The sequence below is a fragment of the Lycium barbarum genome, chromosome 12 (assembly GCF_019175385.1).
Source record: "Lycium barbarum isolate Lr01 chromosome 12, ASM1917538v2, whole genome shotgun sequence".
NCBI classification, from domain to species: domain Eukaryota; kingdom Viridiplantae; phylum Streptophyta; class Magnoliopsida; order Solanales; family Solanaceae; genus Lycium; species Lycium barbarum.
In genome coordinates, this window is record NC_083348.1 from 86,729,789 (window position 1) to 86,742,620 (window position 12,832).

General features: G+C 34.4%; 1 protein-coding gene and 1 long non-coding RNA gene across 4 annotated transcripts; both read right to left on the reverse strand.

Annotated features, from left to right (window-relative positions):
- Positions 1-7,687, reverse strand: LOC132623693 (uncharacterized). 3 transcript variants are annotated; one of them, XR_009576335.1, is made up of 5 exons: positions 7,474-7,687; positions 5,508-5,605; positions 4,809-5,350; positions 670-4,603; positions 1-537 (listed from the first exon to the last, which is right to left on the reverse strand). It is a non-coding gene; the product is annotated as an uncharacterized LOC132623693 (long non-coding RNA). The 3 variants fall into 3 exon arrangements; XR_009576334.1 differs by having other exon boundaries at positions 1-4,603; positions 7,474-7,583; XR_009576336.1 differs by having other exon boundaries at positions 1-4,603; positions 7,470-7,551.
- Positions 7,688-9,066: 1,379 nt separating this feature from the next.
- LOC132623698 (equilibrative nucleotide transporter 3-like) lies at positions 9,067-12,058 on the reverse strand. The gene is made up of 10 exons (XM_060338487.1): positions 12,004-12,058; positions 11,788-11,880; positions 11,579-11,683; positions 11,225-11,380; positions 10,984-11,127; positions 10,779-10,884; positions 10,462-10,637; positions 10,216-10,376; positions 9,546-9,804; positions 9,067-9,457 (listed from the first exon to the last, which is right to left on the reverse strand). Exons 2-10 carry the CDS (start codon positions 11,833-11,835, stop codon positions 9,347-9,349), a joined length of 1,266 nt encoding a protein of 421 aa, XP_060194470.1. The 5' UTR covers positions 11,836-11,880; positions 12,004-12,058; the 3' UTR covers positions 9,067-9,346.
- Between the last annotated feature and the right edge of the window lie 774 nt (positions 12,059-12,832).

Consider the following 12,832-nt stretch of genomic DNA (forward strand, 5'->3'; position numbering starts at 1 on the left):
TACCTTCAATCCCCCAAGACATATAGATTATCTTATGGTAAACTTTCTCAAAGTCAGAAGAATCTGTAGCATCACAAATAGTTTTAGTTCTGGCAATAAAAAAATCCATGTCCACAATAGGATCTTCACTGTTATCCACAACATTTGCTGCTAGCCTTCTTTTCCTGCTTTCTTCCAATTCCATTAGAATTTTTGCATCTACTCTCACCTCTTTATATCTTTCTGTCAAAATCTTGATGATCACATTCATACTTGTAATCCTAGATTTTGCCATGCTGATGTGCATGAATGATACAACCACAAATAAACACATCAACAGAACAGAGATGGCAAAGGCAGTAGCAGACGGTATTTTGGTGGTTAGGTACATGCTCATTCCTCCTGTGAACACCATAAGAAAGCGGATATTCTTGTCTAGTTCAGATATGACCTTGCCGGCTTGTAGTTCCAAGTCAAATTTCTGCTTGTTTATTGCATCGCTTCTCTGTTCCACCTCTAACAACTTCATGACATTTGAACGCAATGTGCGTAAAGGGACTACCAAATTTAAAAAAGAGTAGAAAAAACAAAAAAAAAGCAGACAACTTGAGAGAATTAAATTTCAGTATATCATAGACGAGAACTGTAATATTTATCATATGGACATGTCTAAGCCAATTGGTCCAATACCTTGCCGACCTTCAATAGCATCAATAGTTATATAGTCTGTGCCAGCCATGAGAAAGCCAATACCTTGAAGACTTCCAATATCATCAAATTATCTATCTCCTATTCCAGTCAGAAACACAATATGCAAATTTGTAGTCAACCTAGTCAAACACTAAAATCAATTTCCCAAACCCAAGCAGCAACTCAAAGACAAACTATGACAAACCAAAAAGAGAAAGTTTCACCATAAGGAAAGAAACGTATGTTTCTATAACTTTTCCAGCTTTACAAATGAATGACAATATAATTCTTTTTCATGTATAACGAAAACAAAATGATGTTCATACTCTTACTGAATTAAACATAAAAGTGCATAAAGTTTAAGCAGTGGAAGTAGGGAATTCATTCCAGAAGATAAATAAATAAGGTTGTCTACAAAGTCTATTATGCACCCATGAACTAAGTGCTACGAAAGTCACAATAAAGATAGCTCTCTAGAACATCTGACAAAGTACATTTTCCCTACCAGCTGTAATATCTCCATCTTTCTTAACTATCGCTAGAAAGACATTTGGACTAAATTAAAGCGAAAAAAGTCTACAGAAGAATCTTGAGTCTTAGTCACTCACATCAATAGTTGCTTTAAAATATAATTTAACCTTAAGAGTCAATAATGTTAGCTAACAAATACATGTAAATTTGTAACAGATAATAGCAGCAATGCTTTGGGTGAACTGGTAGTATGAGCAACATCTGTTGAACTATCAAGCAGACACCCTCATTGACTTATTGAGCTTAATATACTATTGTCTTGTGTCTATAACCTGGTGACTAAGTTTCCAGAGGATGGACAGATACCACATATCACTTCCCCATGCCTGTCTTGGTCAATAAACATTAAGGTTGCCATGAAAAACTTGTGTAGGAATAGTAGGAAATAGAACACAAGGAAAGCATGACGAACCTGACACGTGAAATGCAAAGAAAATATATATTTTTAGGTGTTCTCATAAGACTAATACGACAGAGTTAATAGAAATACTAGATTCAAACACATAAAATGTGTCAACACAAATAAAAGACCCCGGATAAAAGCAGTGTTGTAAAAGACTCGCTAGAGAGACGCTTAAGCCCTCAAGTTAGGTGCCAAATACGCTTAGCACTTCATCTTGCTTAAGCAACACTTCAGTTCAGGACTTCAGGCACTAAGACATTTAAAGGTGTGTGTCTCATTACCCATGAGCTTTGTCTTGACAAGGGCAACACTAAATATAACTCTTTCACTTAATTATTCTCTAGTACTTTGTCCATATACTTTATATCTACAGTTATTATTCTTAAATCAGACACACATTCTTTAAATTTTTTGCTTCAATTGTGTCTTTCTTCATTAATACTTGCACTGCATTTGTAATTTTCACTTAAGACTCCAATGGTCCTCAGCACTTGTTATCATTTTTAGTGACTTTTGATCAAATTGGTACTTTTCACAAATTCCTGAGCAATCGAAAGATATAGTCAAGCAGCTAAAAAACTCTAAATTAATTAACACGGTCAAAAGGGAACTCAAGGTTGGTAGCCAATGGGTGCATATCCACTAAAAGTTAACATTGACAACTTTCTAAAAGAACAAACAACAAACTTATTCTATTGCAGGGCCTGAAATGTGTTATCTACTTAATTTTAGTGTTGTTGGTGGATTTAAAGGCAAGACTTAAGAGCAATAAAGGACAGTGCAATGGAGTATTCGGATCCAATGAAATAGTGGTGTGAAACAGTAAAATCACGTAAGCAAAACGAGAGGTGAGAAATCTTTGAATTTCAACCATTTGATTCCAAACGGAGCTAATATGGATAGACAATAACTAGAGAGCATACACAAGTAGAACCATTACAGTGTCCAGCCAAAATGGAAAGACAAATAAGGAGTTCTTCTACAAAATGCAAATGTCATCTGTAAGAAAATCTCCTAATTTTTGCTTACAGCTTTACCCATTTTTTACCTTATACATTTTCCTCATAAAAGATGTCTGAAAACCAGCTTACCTCCAATTTTTCTTTCTTTATATATAAAATTGGGTAATTTTCTCATGAGGTCCTTCCATCAGTTGCACCTAACGCCTTATATGTTTACAACAACAACAACAACATACCCAGTGTAATCCCACAAGTGGGGTCTGGGGAGGGTAGGGTGTACGCAGACCTTACCTCTATCTTTATGGGATAGAGAGGCTGTTTCCGATAGACGTTCAGCTCAAAAGAAACGTAGTCAATGCAGGATTGCAAGAGAAATAAGACAGTAAAATATCAAGACACCAAACAAATGAGCAACACATAGTAATACACACATAAGAATATACTCCCTCCGTCCCATAATAAGTGTCATCTTAGCCAAAAACACACATATTAAGAAATCAATAATGTAATGTAAAATTTATCAAATTATAAATAAATTACTTTTACCTTTTGATAAGAGCATGCACAAGAAGTAAATCTTTTGACATTGGGAATCCAACAATACAATCCAACAATACCAAGTTACTATGTGACTTTTTCAATCATCATTTAGATGTTACTTTATTGTCTAAGGGTAGATTTGAAAAAAACTAGTCAATTTATGTCTTGATTTCCTAAGATGACACTTATTATGTGACGGAGGGAGTAATATATAAGGGCTCTCAAAAAAATACTACTAAAAGAAAATGCCTTATAGGTTTATAAGGTGACACTTACAGATGGTTTACTCTCAGGTGGAGAACTTAAAAAGACATGTATATATATCAACAGAGTGACTGGTAAGATGCAACATTATGCTTAGACATATTGAAAGAGCTATTAATGTTCTGGTTGAGCGGACATATTATCAGTAAGAATATTTTTCTATACTTAGAAGAATACTCAGGGAGATGAATCTCTATGCATTCTAAGACCATTACTAGTTATTCCATTCCATTACTTCGAAATTCGAATGGTTCTCAGCCAAAATATTTATAAAGGGAACATGTAGTCAAACGTGCGACTTCTTTGGCTAATGCCCCTCGTCTCACCAAATTTAATAGCAGCTTGTTGCCTTCCCTTAAGTTATAAGCGTCATTGATGCAACTCTTAATTGCTAGGGAAGTTTTGTTAATCGACAAAACTTGTTAACAATTTAATAAAATAAGTAGAATGACGACAATACAAAATCTTGCTCATCCTACAAGACTTGTAAATACTCTGTACCAAAGTTATGGCAGCCCAGCATAATTGTTAACATGGCAAGATTTACCCCTCCAATAGAACTTGAACAAACAGACATGCTCCGCAAAGAAGAGTTTTGCCCTGTAACTATTGCAAAACTTATAGCCCAAATGACCTATTTGTGGTCCAGAAGCATAGAGGAATTTTAATTGCTAAGCACCAAATCAAAACGACGAGAGTAAGACTTGATCAATGACCTGAGATTAGGAAAGTTCCATTAATAAAGCATAGTAACAAAGTTTTTGCATAGAAATGCTAATTGGTGCAGATACCCATTAAAACTTTAACCAGACCATCTGACCAGCTATAGAACATACACGGACGAAAACGAATCAAGAAAGATTTTGCAAATTAGCATAAGTGAACATATTAGCGATTTAACGTGTATGGTTTTCGGGAGTTGAAGGCTTTTATTTAGAACAAAAGCAGGCAAAAGCATAAACACCCGTCACATGCTGACATTAGCTGTATTAACAGTCGAGAATCAGGCAGATGAGTCAAACCCCAATACCCAACCCCCATCAAACAGCAATTGATATGATAATGCTTTGCATTTTTCAGCAAAAAGCAAAGATCACTGTCACGACAAAAGTATTTATATCTCATCTAATGAAACTGCTGATCTGCTGTCACTACGACTAGAACTGATGCAGAACTTGAACATCTCATACATCAAAAGACAGCTTGTTTGGAGACGCGCAATCCTGTCCTGTAACTGAAAAATCAATGGATGGTTAGACTTGTTAATGAACTGCATTTCAGCATAAAAAGATCTATATTTTTACAGGATCATGCTTTAGCATGCACCAAAATAGACTTTAAATTCATTTTTTTGATCAAGAAATAGACTTCAAATTCATTTAATTGAAACTATTTCTCTACACTTTGTAAAAAAAATCATAGAATAAGAAAATACCCACCGTAGTAATAGTTGAAATATGACATGAGCAGCACAGCAGGAATGTAGATACCTCCAATCGACCAAGACGAAAATTTCTCAAAGTCAGAAGAATCTGTAGCACATGTAGTCTTAGTTCCGGCAATAAAAGACTCCATTTTCACGACAGGATCTTCAATGTTATCCACGACATTTGCTGCTAGCCTTCTATTCATGCTTTTTTCCAATTCCATTAGACTTCTTGCGTCGACTCTCACCTTTTTATGTCTTTTCGTCAAAATCTTGATGATCATATTCATACCTGTAATCCTTGATTTTGCCATGCTGACGTGAATGAACGATAATGCCAAAAATAAGCACATCAATAGAATAGAGATGGAAAAGGCGGTATTTTGGTGGTTAGGTACATGCTAATTCCTCCTGTGAATGCCATATTCTTGTCTAGTTCAGATATGACCTTGTGCCCTCATAGTTCCAAGTCAAGTATCTCAAAGTCTATTGCATCGCTTCTCTGTTCCACCTCTAACAACTTCACGACATTTGAACGCAATGCGCGTAAAGGGACTGCCAAATTAATTATTTAAAAAAAAAAAAAAAAAAAGAGGAGGAGAAAAAACAAACAAAAGAAGCAAGCAACTTGAGAGAATTAAATTTCAGTATATCACAGACGAGAACTGTAATGTTTATTATATGGACATGTCTAAGCCAACAGGCCCAATACCTTGCTGACCTTCAATAGCATCAATCGTTATATAGTCTGCTCCAGCCATGAGAAAACCAATACCTTGAAGACTACCATATCATCAATTTCTCTATCTCCTATTCCAATCAGAAACAAAATATGAAAATTTGGTTAGTCAGCATAGTCAAACACGGAACTCAACTTCCCAAACCCAAGTAGCAGCAACCAAAGACAAACTATGACAAGCCAAAAAGAGAAAGTTTCACCATAAGGAAAGAAACATGTCTCACTAATGTAACTTTTCCAGCTTTACAAATGAATGACAACTATAATTCTTTTTCATGTATAACTAAAACAAAATGGCATTCATTCTCTTACTGAATTAAACATAAAAGTGCATAACGTTTAAGCAGTGGAGAGTAGGGATTCATTCCAGAAGATAAATAAACGAGGTTGTCTAGAAAGTCTAATGCGCACCATGGCCTCGGTGCTATGAAACTCACAATAAAGACATCTCTCTAAAACATCTATCAGACTACATTTTCCCTACCAGCAGTAGTATCTCCATCTTTCTTAACTATCACAAGAAAGACATTTGGACTAAATTAAACGACAAAAAAGTATACAGAAGAATCTTGAGTCTTAGTCACTCACATCAATAGTTTCTTCAAAATATAATTTATAAACTTAGAGCCAGTATTGTTAGCTACCAACTAACTGTATATTTGCTACAGATAATAGCTGCAAGGCTTAGGGTGAATTGGTAGTATAAGCAATATCTGTTGAACTATGAAGCAGACACCCTCATTGACTTATTGAGCTTAATATGCTAGGTCTTGTGTCTATAACATGGTGACTAATTTTCCAGATGATAGACAAATGACATATGTCACTTCCCCATGCCTGTCTTGGTCATTAAGCACTAATGTTGCCATGAAGAACTTGTTTAGGAATAATAGGGAAGAGAACACAAGGAAAGCATGACGAACTGACATGTGAAATGCAAAGAAAATATATAATTTCTAGGTGTCCTCATAAAACTGATACCACATAGCTAATAGAAATAATTCAAATACATAAATGTGTCAACACGAATAAAAGAGCCCGACTCGCTTGAGGCATGCTTAAGCCCTCAAGTTAGGTGCCAAATAGGCACCTAGCTTAGGCAACACTTCAACTCAGGCACAAGACAATTTAAGGTGTGTCTGTCTCATCATTCATGAGCTTTGTCTTGAAGAGGGAAACACCAAAAACAACTATTTCACTAAATTATTTTTAGTTGTTTGTTCATTTCCTTTATGTTTATAGTTGTTATTCTTAAATTAGATACATATTTTTTCATTTTTCTCTTCAAATGTGTCTTTCTTCATTTAAACTCGAACTATATTTTTATTTTGCCCTTAATGTGTTATACTTTTAGTGTTGCGGGTGGGTTTAAAGGTATGAGCGACAAAAGGACAGTGCAATGGAGTATTCGCATCCAGAGAAATAGTGGTGCAAAACAGTAAATATAATAACAAGCAAAACAACAGGTGAAAAATCTTTGAATTTCAATCGCTAATGTGGATAGACAACATCTAGCGAGCATACACACATAGAACAACCATTACAAAGTCCAACCACAATGGAAAGACAAGTAAGGATTTCTAATTCTTACTATAAAATGTAAATGTCATCTATTAGAAATACTCCCAATTTGTCTTACGTCTTTACCCATTCTTTACTTTATGCATTTTCTTGTCCTCGGTAAATGTTTCCTACTTCCTAACAAAAGACGATCCTGAAACCAAATTTTTATTTCGTCATATATAAAATTGGACAATTTTCTAATGAGGTCTTTCCACTAGTAGCACCAAATGCTTTATAGGTTTATAAAACAAACTTACAGAGAACCACCTTAGTTGACATGTATATATCAACAGATGCATTATTAAGAGTACGAATTAGGTAAACAGCAACCAATTGAAAGAGCAAACTAACGTTATGGTTGAGAATTATTACCTACCGGAAAAAAAAAAAAAATAGAGCACAAAGATGCGCTCCGACTCGTGGAGAGAGAGACGAACTTAAGAGCCTGTTTGGATTAGCTTATTCCAGGTGTTTTTAAGTACTTTTGGAATGTTTTGGTGAAATAAAAAAAAAAACTTTTAAGCACTTGAATTTTAAGTTAAAACAATAAAAATAAGCTAAAAGTCATAAGCTAGAATTACTAACTTATGACTTTTGGCTTATCAGTCAAAAGCATATCCATCCAAACAGGCTCGAAGCCTAGGGTTGGCGCCAAGTTATTTTTGTTGGTCAATTTTTGAGAATACAAAAATAGTCCCCTGTGCTTGGGTGGGTTTACAATATGGGAAAAGGGTAAAAAATGTCCTCTGCTTTAGGAACGGGGCTAAATATATCTTTCGTTATAAATTTTGGTCAAAAATATCTCTCCTGTCATTAAAGTTTTCAAATATACCTCTATCTTGAGAGTAATTGATGATTTAAACCTTTGTTGATAAGTTGAATTTGTAAAACGGCTAAAAAGACTTTAGTTACTTGAAAGTCCAACACTAAAAAAAAGATTTATTTTAAAACAGAATCTTTGCTATCTAAGGCAAACAGATCTGTAGTTGGAGTGGTTATTCTTTGACAGTAGAAACAAGCATGCGTGAGTATTGGCTCTGAATCAACTAATTAGGGTATAGAAGAAGCCTACTTTCGTGACTACGTCCCAAGAGCTCAACAACATGAATGACCCGGGGATGAATACTACTAGTCCACCGCATCCGATGTGGAGCATGATTCAGTTAGTGGAAAATCTTGACAAAAATCTCGATCCATTATCTCAAGAAGAGATTTTGTTATTGCTAATATAACAAGGAAAAGAATATACAGGTAATTAACCTGTTCTCAAGAAGAATGAGTTTCATCCCTTTGCTGCTTAGGTGATGTCTCTGTTAAAACTTAACGGAATTTTTGGAGTGTGACTAAAAGTGCTCCACTTTAGTGAACACTGTGTACTATTAGTACTCTCAGTAGAAGAATATGGATGATTTTGAGTCCAAGCCCAAAGATAATATACTATTTTAGGCATTTTTTCTAAAAAGGCAAAGGAAAGATTGAATAGGCGTTTGGACATGCGGTTTGAAACCAACGTTTGGATATGCATTTCATCTCATGATAATTCGGGGTTTCAAAAAAAATTTAAAAAAAAAATTGACCCATAAGTTTATATTTTGTAAAAAAAAACCCACAAGTTGGTAGATATCTTTAACAATTACTCTCACCAACCATTTATCACTTCCACCAACCTTTATTTATGCCTACCAACCTCATTACTATTCATGTTAAATTTTCGTTTTTATTGAACTAAAATTTGATCAATTGGTGTTGTATTTTTTAGAAAGGCCTTCTAGTAGCGTATTAATTTTGTTATGAACTATGACTTGCTCATTTGGTAAGATTGTATAAGAATGGAAAATGTTTTGATAGTTTTCACAACTTATAGGGTTTTATGTCTATAAGAAAAAATACAACTTAAGATATCCAAATTGCATATCCAAACATGATTTCAAACCATGGTTTAAAACCATGTCCAAACGGCTCCTGAATGTACGTCAGAACTTGAACAAGATTATCATATTTTTTTCTTCGGAGTGAATTCAACTTCACAATTTTCCTGTTACATCTTCTACAACATTCTTTACAATCCAGAAAGAAGTTTAATAATCACATATGGCAATTTCATCATTCTCTGTACTCCACTAATTTCCTAGAATCTGAAACCTGATATGAAGAAAGGGAAAAAAAGCAACACATTCACACAAAATATATGCTAATCCCTACTAAAATGCAACGTTAGCTATTGTCCTGTCACATACCATCTTGAGTCCTCAGAATTTTCCATTACCAATAATCCACAACCAATCTAAAGCAACACCAGAAAATATTCCACCTAGTAAGAATAACACTAGCAAGTTACCCAATGCATTTTGCTCAGGCCCCTACAAAAATCAAATTCCAATTAAGAGTTAAAATTTGAGGTAAAAATGTAATAATTATGGATTCTGTAGAAGTAAAACTTTTACCAACCTTGTATCCTTGAGGAGCAGCTGTCATGACACAAACAGTGAGATAACCATTTGTGAGTCCCAAGAAGGATACTAGAAATATCATCCAGCCTTGATCACCATATTTTGCCGTGAAGTAGAAGCAAGGAATCAACAAGAAACGAGAGAGGATCGCCATCATGAGACCTTTTCGTGATTTAAGCTTGATTTTCTCTATCAGTGGAATGTATCTTGCTATCAGATCCCAAACATTGTACATTGCTATCAGAAGTAGAGGGTACCTGATTTAAAAAAAAAAAAATAGATATTATCAGTAATATATAGGAGAAATATTTTTTTTTCCACATTAATATGGGGTTAAAGCAACTCAAGTTTCTATCTAGCTAGCAGGTCTTATCTACATTGGTTGGAACTCCAAGAAATCAAGTTGGCTCTGCACGTGTTCAAGATATTATGGAACAGTGTGCCATTTGAATTTCAACTTGATAATATGAATGATCACATGGAGTTGCAAAAAGCTACTTCTGATGATTGAAACATCCTATATTGTTCATTTTAATACTTAATCCATTTTCTTTTTAAAAAAAATTGATTTAGACCATTCAACAGGCTTCGAAAAAGAATATCAAGAGGTACTGCAAATATAGTTATAGCAAGCAAGATTTCTTCAAATAAAAGGACTGCACACTTACCATGAGCCCAAATTGTGGGTACCAGTGTTCTCGTACAAGAATCCTGGAAAAATTGATAAAGTGATGACATAAATCAAGTACAAGTCCAATGCATAATCAATGTTCTGGTAAAACAATTGTTTGGTGCTCAGACGTTCTGGTTGTTTAGCATCATTATCAGCCTGTTCAGTTAACAGAAACATATAAAAGATTATGATCATGAAAATCACTAATAACAGTTTTTAGTTGAGGAGAAAATTTGCCTACTTTTTCGATCAGTTGAGATCCAATGCCTGCAGCAGCTAAGTCTGCTGCAACAGTTGTTGATCCTTCTGCAGCTGCCTTTGTCCGATAGTACTTCACAATTGGTAGCTTAGGGAAGATGAATGCATATAGAAGGATGCATAGGAATTCAAAGAATGTCGATATGGCAAGGAACAACACTGCAAAATCGATAATTCTAAGTATCTCAAAGGAGGAAATTCAACATAATAAATCAAGAAACATTAATTGCATCACATTGGAAGTACATCAAGCTACTGTTTTCAATTTAACTTTTCAACAATGAGATCGAAATTACGTACTAACTCCTTTGCGTAGACCGTTGTTACTGTTTTCAAAAGCTGCCTTTGTCATTAGCCTTAAACCCGAGGTAAGTGCACCAGATGCAGCGAGACCAGCGAAAAACGACTGCATAATCCATGAGAGTCAAGATACAAACTCAACTTAATTCTGGATTTCATGTAGCAATTGAAGCAGAACAAAGTTTAAAATGTTAAGGCCACCCACTTGAATGAACTCAGGGCACATGAATGATAAATCTCCAACCATTCCACCTTGAACACATGCATCTGCAACTCCAAAACAACCTACTATGGCACATACACCAATGTAATTTCCTATTCCACCCTTACCGGAAGTTGCCAAATCCAACTGGAAAGAAGTGAAAAAAAACAACATATTTTAAAAGAGTGAACAAAATAAAATGACTAACATCAAAACATCAGAAATTGGCAAAAGCAGAACACACCAGTATAAGCGCTAATGTGCTTAAGGTAAAAAGAATATATCCAGCTAAGTTGCGCTTTCTTGTATCAACTTTTGCCTCATTATATGCAAGAATTGCCATTGTTCCAAGTGCAAATGGCTGATACACTAGGGTGAGTACCCTTGATGGATGATAATTCTTCAATACATACCAAATAAACCAGTCAGCAGATAATCCATACACAACATACTAAGATCGGCTATATGAATATTCACTATTCATGTCGCTGCTCCATCTAAGTTTATCTCAATCTAATATTATATAAACCAAAATTGAAGATAAACAATAAAAAAGCATAAGAAGATGTCAATATTTTCTACTGTAAGGTAGACTTACCGGAAACAGTGCATAGTAGTAATCTCCTATGCTCAGTAAACTATTCCAAGAAACAAGTGATCCAAGTCCCAGAATCCAACAAACCAGCATACCTGAAAATTTCCCCTGAAAATTTTCACATACATCATAATCTCAGCCACAACAAATTTTCAATTTAAACTCCTCCATTGTTGCCATAACAGAATAAAGTAACAAAGTCCGAAACAAACCTCAAGCCTAGTAGGACTTGGACTTTTACTTGAAACAGCAATAGTCATAGCTACTTCTTTGTGAAAAAAAAAAAAATTCAAACACCGGAAAGACTGCGCTGCACAAAATAAACTATCATGTACCAATCTTTGATTTGCCACTTACATAAAGAATATATTCTTAACAGAATTTGATTTTTTATATAAAGAAGCAATAACAGGGTACTAAGAAAAAACCTTATATCAATTCAATTGGCTTGGATGAAGACTGGAATAGCTAAAATAAAAGGGTTCATATATAGATGAATATACATTGAAATAATAAGTAATAGTAGGAAATTAAGGGACCATACCAAGTGACAAGAAAGGTATGGAGTCTCTGTTGACTGCAAAAGTGTAAAAGGATATGAATGGAAGATTCAATTTTGTCTTTTTGGATAAAATTTTATGAAATTATTGGATTCTTTAGGGTCAATTATTGATGACTCATCAGAAGTGATAATAACTATGTAGAAACCTTATAAAGCGGGTTGTTTGTAAGGGAGTTTGGTTGGTATTGGTATTCGTAGTATCTATATCATTATAAAATTCCACTTATTTAAAGGCAAAATTCATGCAATAATAGTAGGAATATAATTAATAGGTTTTGTCTGCTCTGTTAATGATAAATTAATGGAGGTTATTAGTAACCCTCCACTAATAGAAAACCACTTAATTATGTTCAAAGACAGCTTTGCTTAATAGGAACGAAATATTGCGAACTATACGAGTCAACTAGTTGTAATAATTGGGGATTTGATTAGGGGGTCTTAACTAGAAAGATATTCAAGGGCTATCTTTTAAGATTCAATTAGTGGTACTATATGAATTTTAAAACACGAAATGAGAATTGAACGGGCAATATACACTGTTTAAAAATAAGTTCCTAATTAAAAGATGTAAAGAAAGAGCTCTTTTAATTAAATTTCTACTGTATCAGGAGAGGGATAGTGGAAATCAAACTCATTAGACCATAAACTTTGATAATAAATAGGTAAAGAGTTATAGTCCGAATAGAACGCATAGC

What these genes read in the sequence shown, in the direction of transcription:
- LOC132623698 (XM_060338487.1), bottom strand. Translation starts at nt 11,835, where the DNA reads ATGACTATTGCTGTTTCAAGTAAAAGTCCAAGTCCTACTAGGCTTGAG. An exon ending in CGGTCTACGCAAAGGAGTTA is followed by an intron (nt 10,638 to 10,778) that starts GTACGTAATTTC and finishes TCGATTTTGCAG; the next exon opens with TGTTGTTCCTTGCCATATCG. An exon ending in GATCTCAACTGATCGAAAAA is followed by an intron (nt 10,377 to 10,461) that starts GTAGGCAAATTT and finishes TTAACTGAACAG; the next exon opens with GCTGATAATGATGCTAAACA.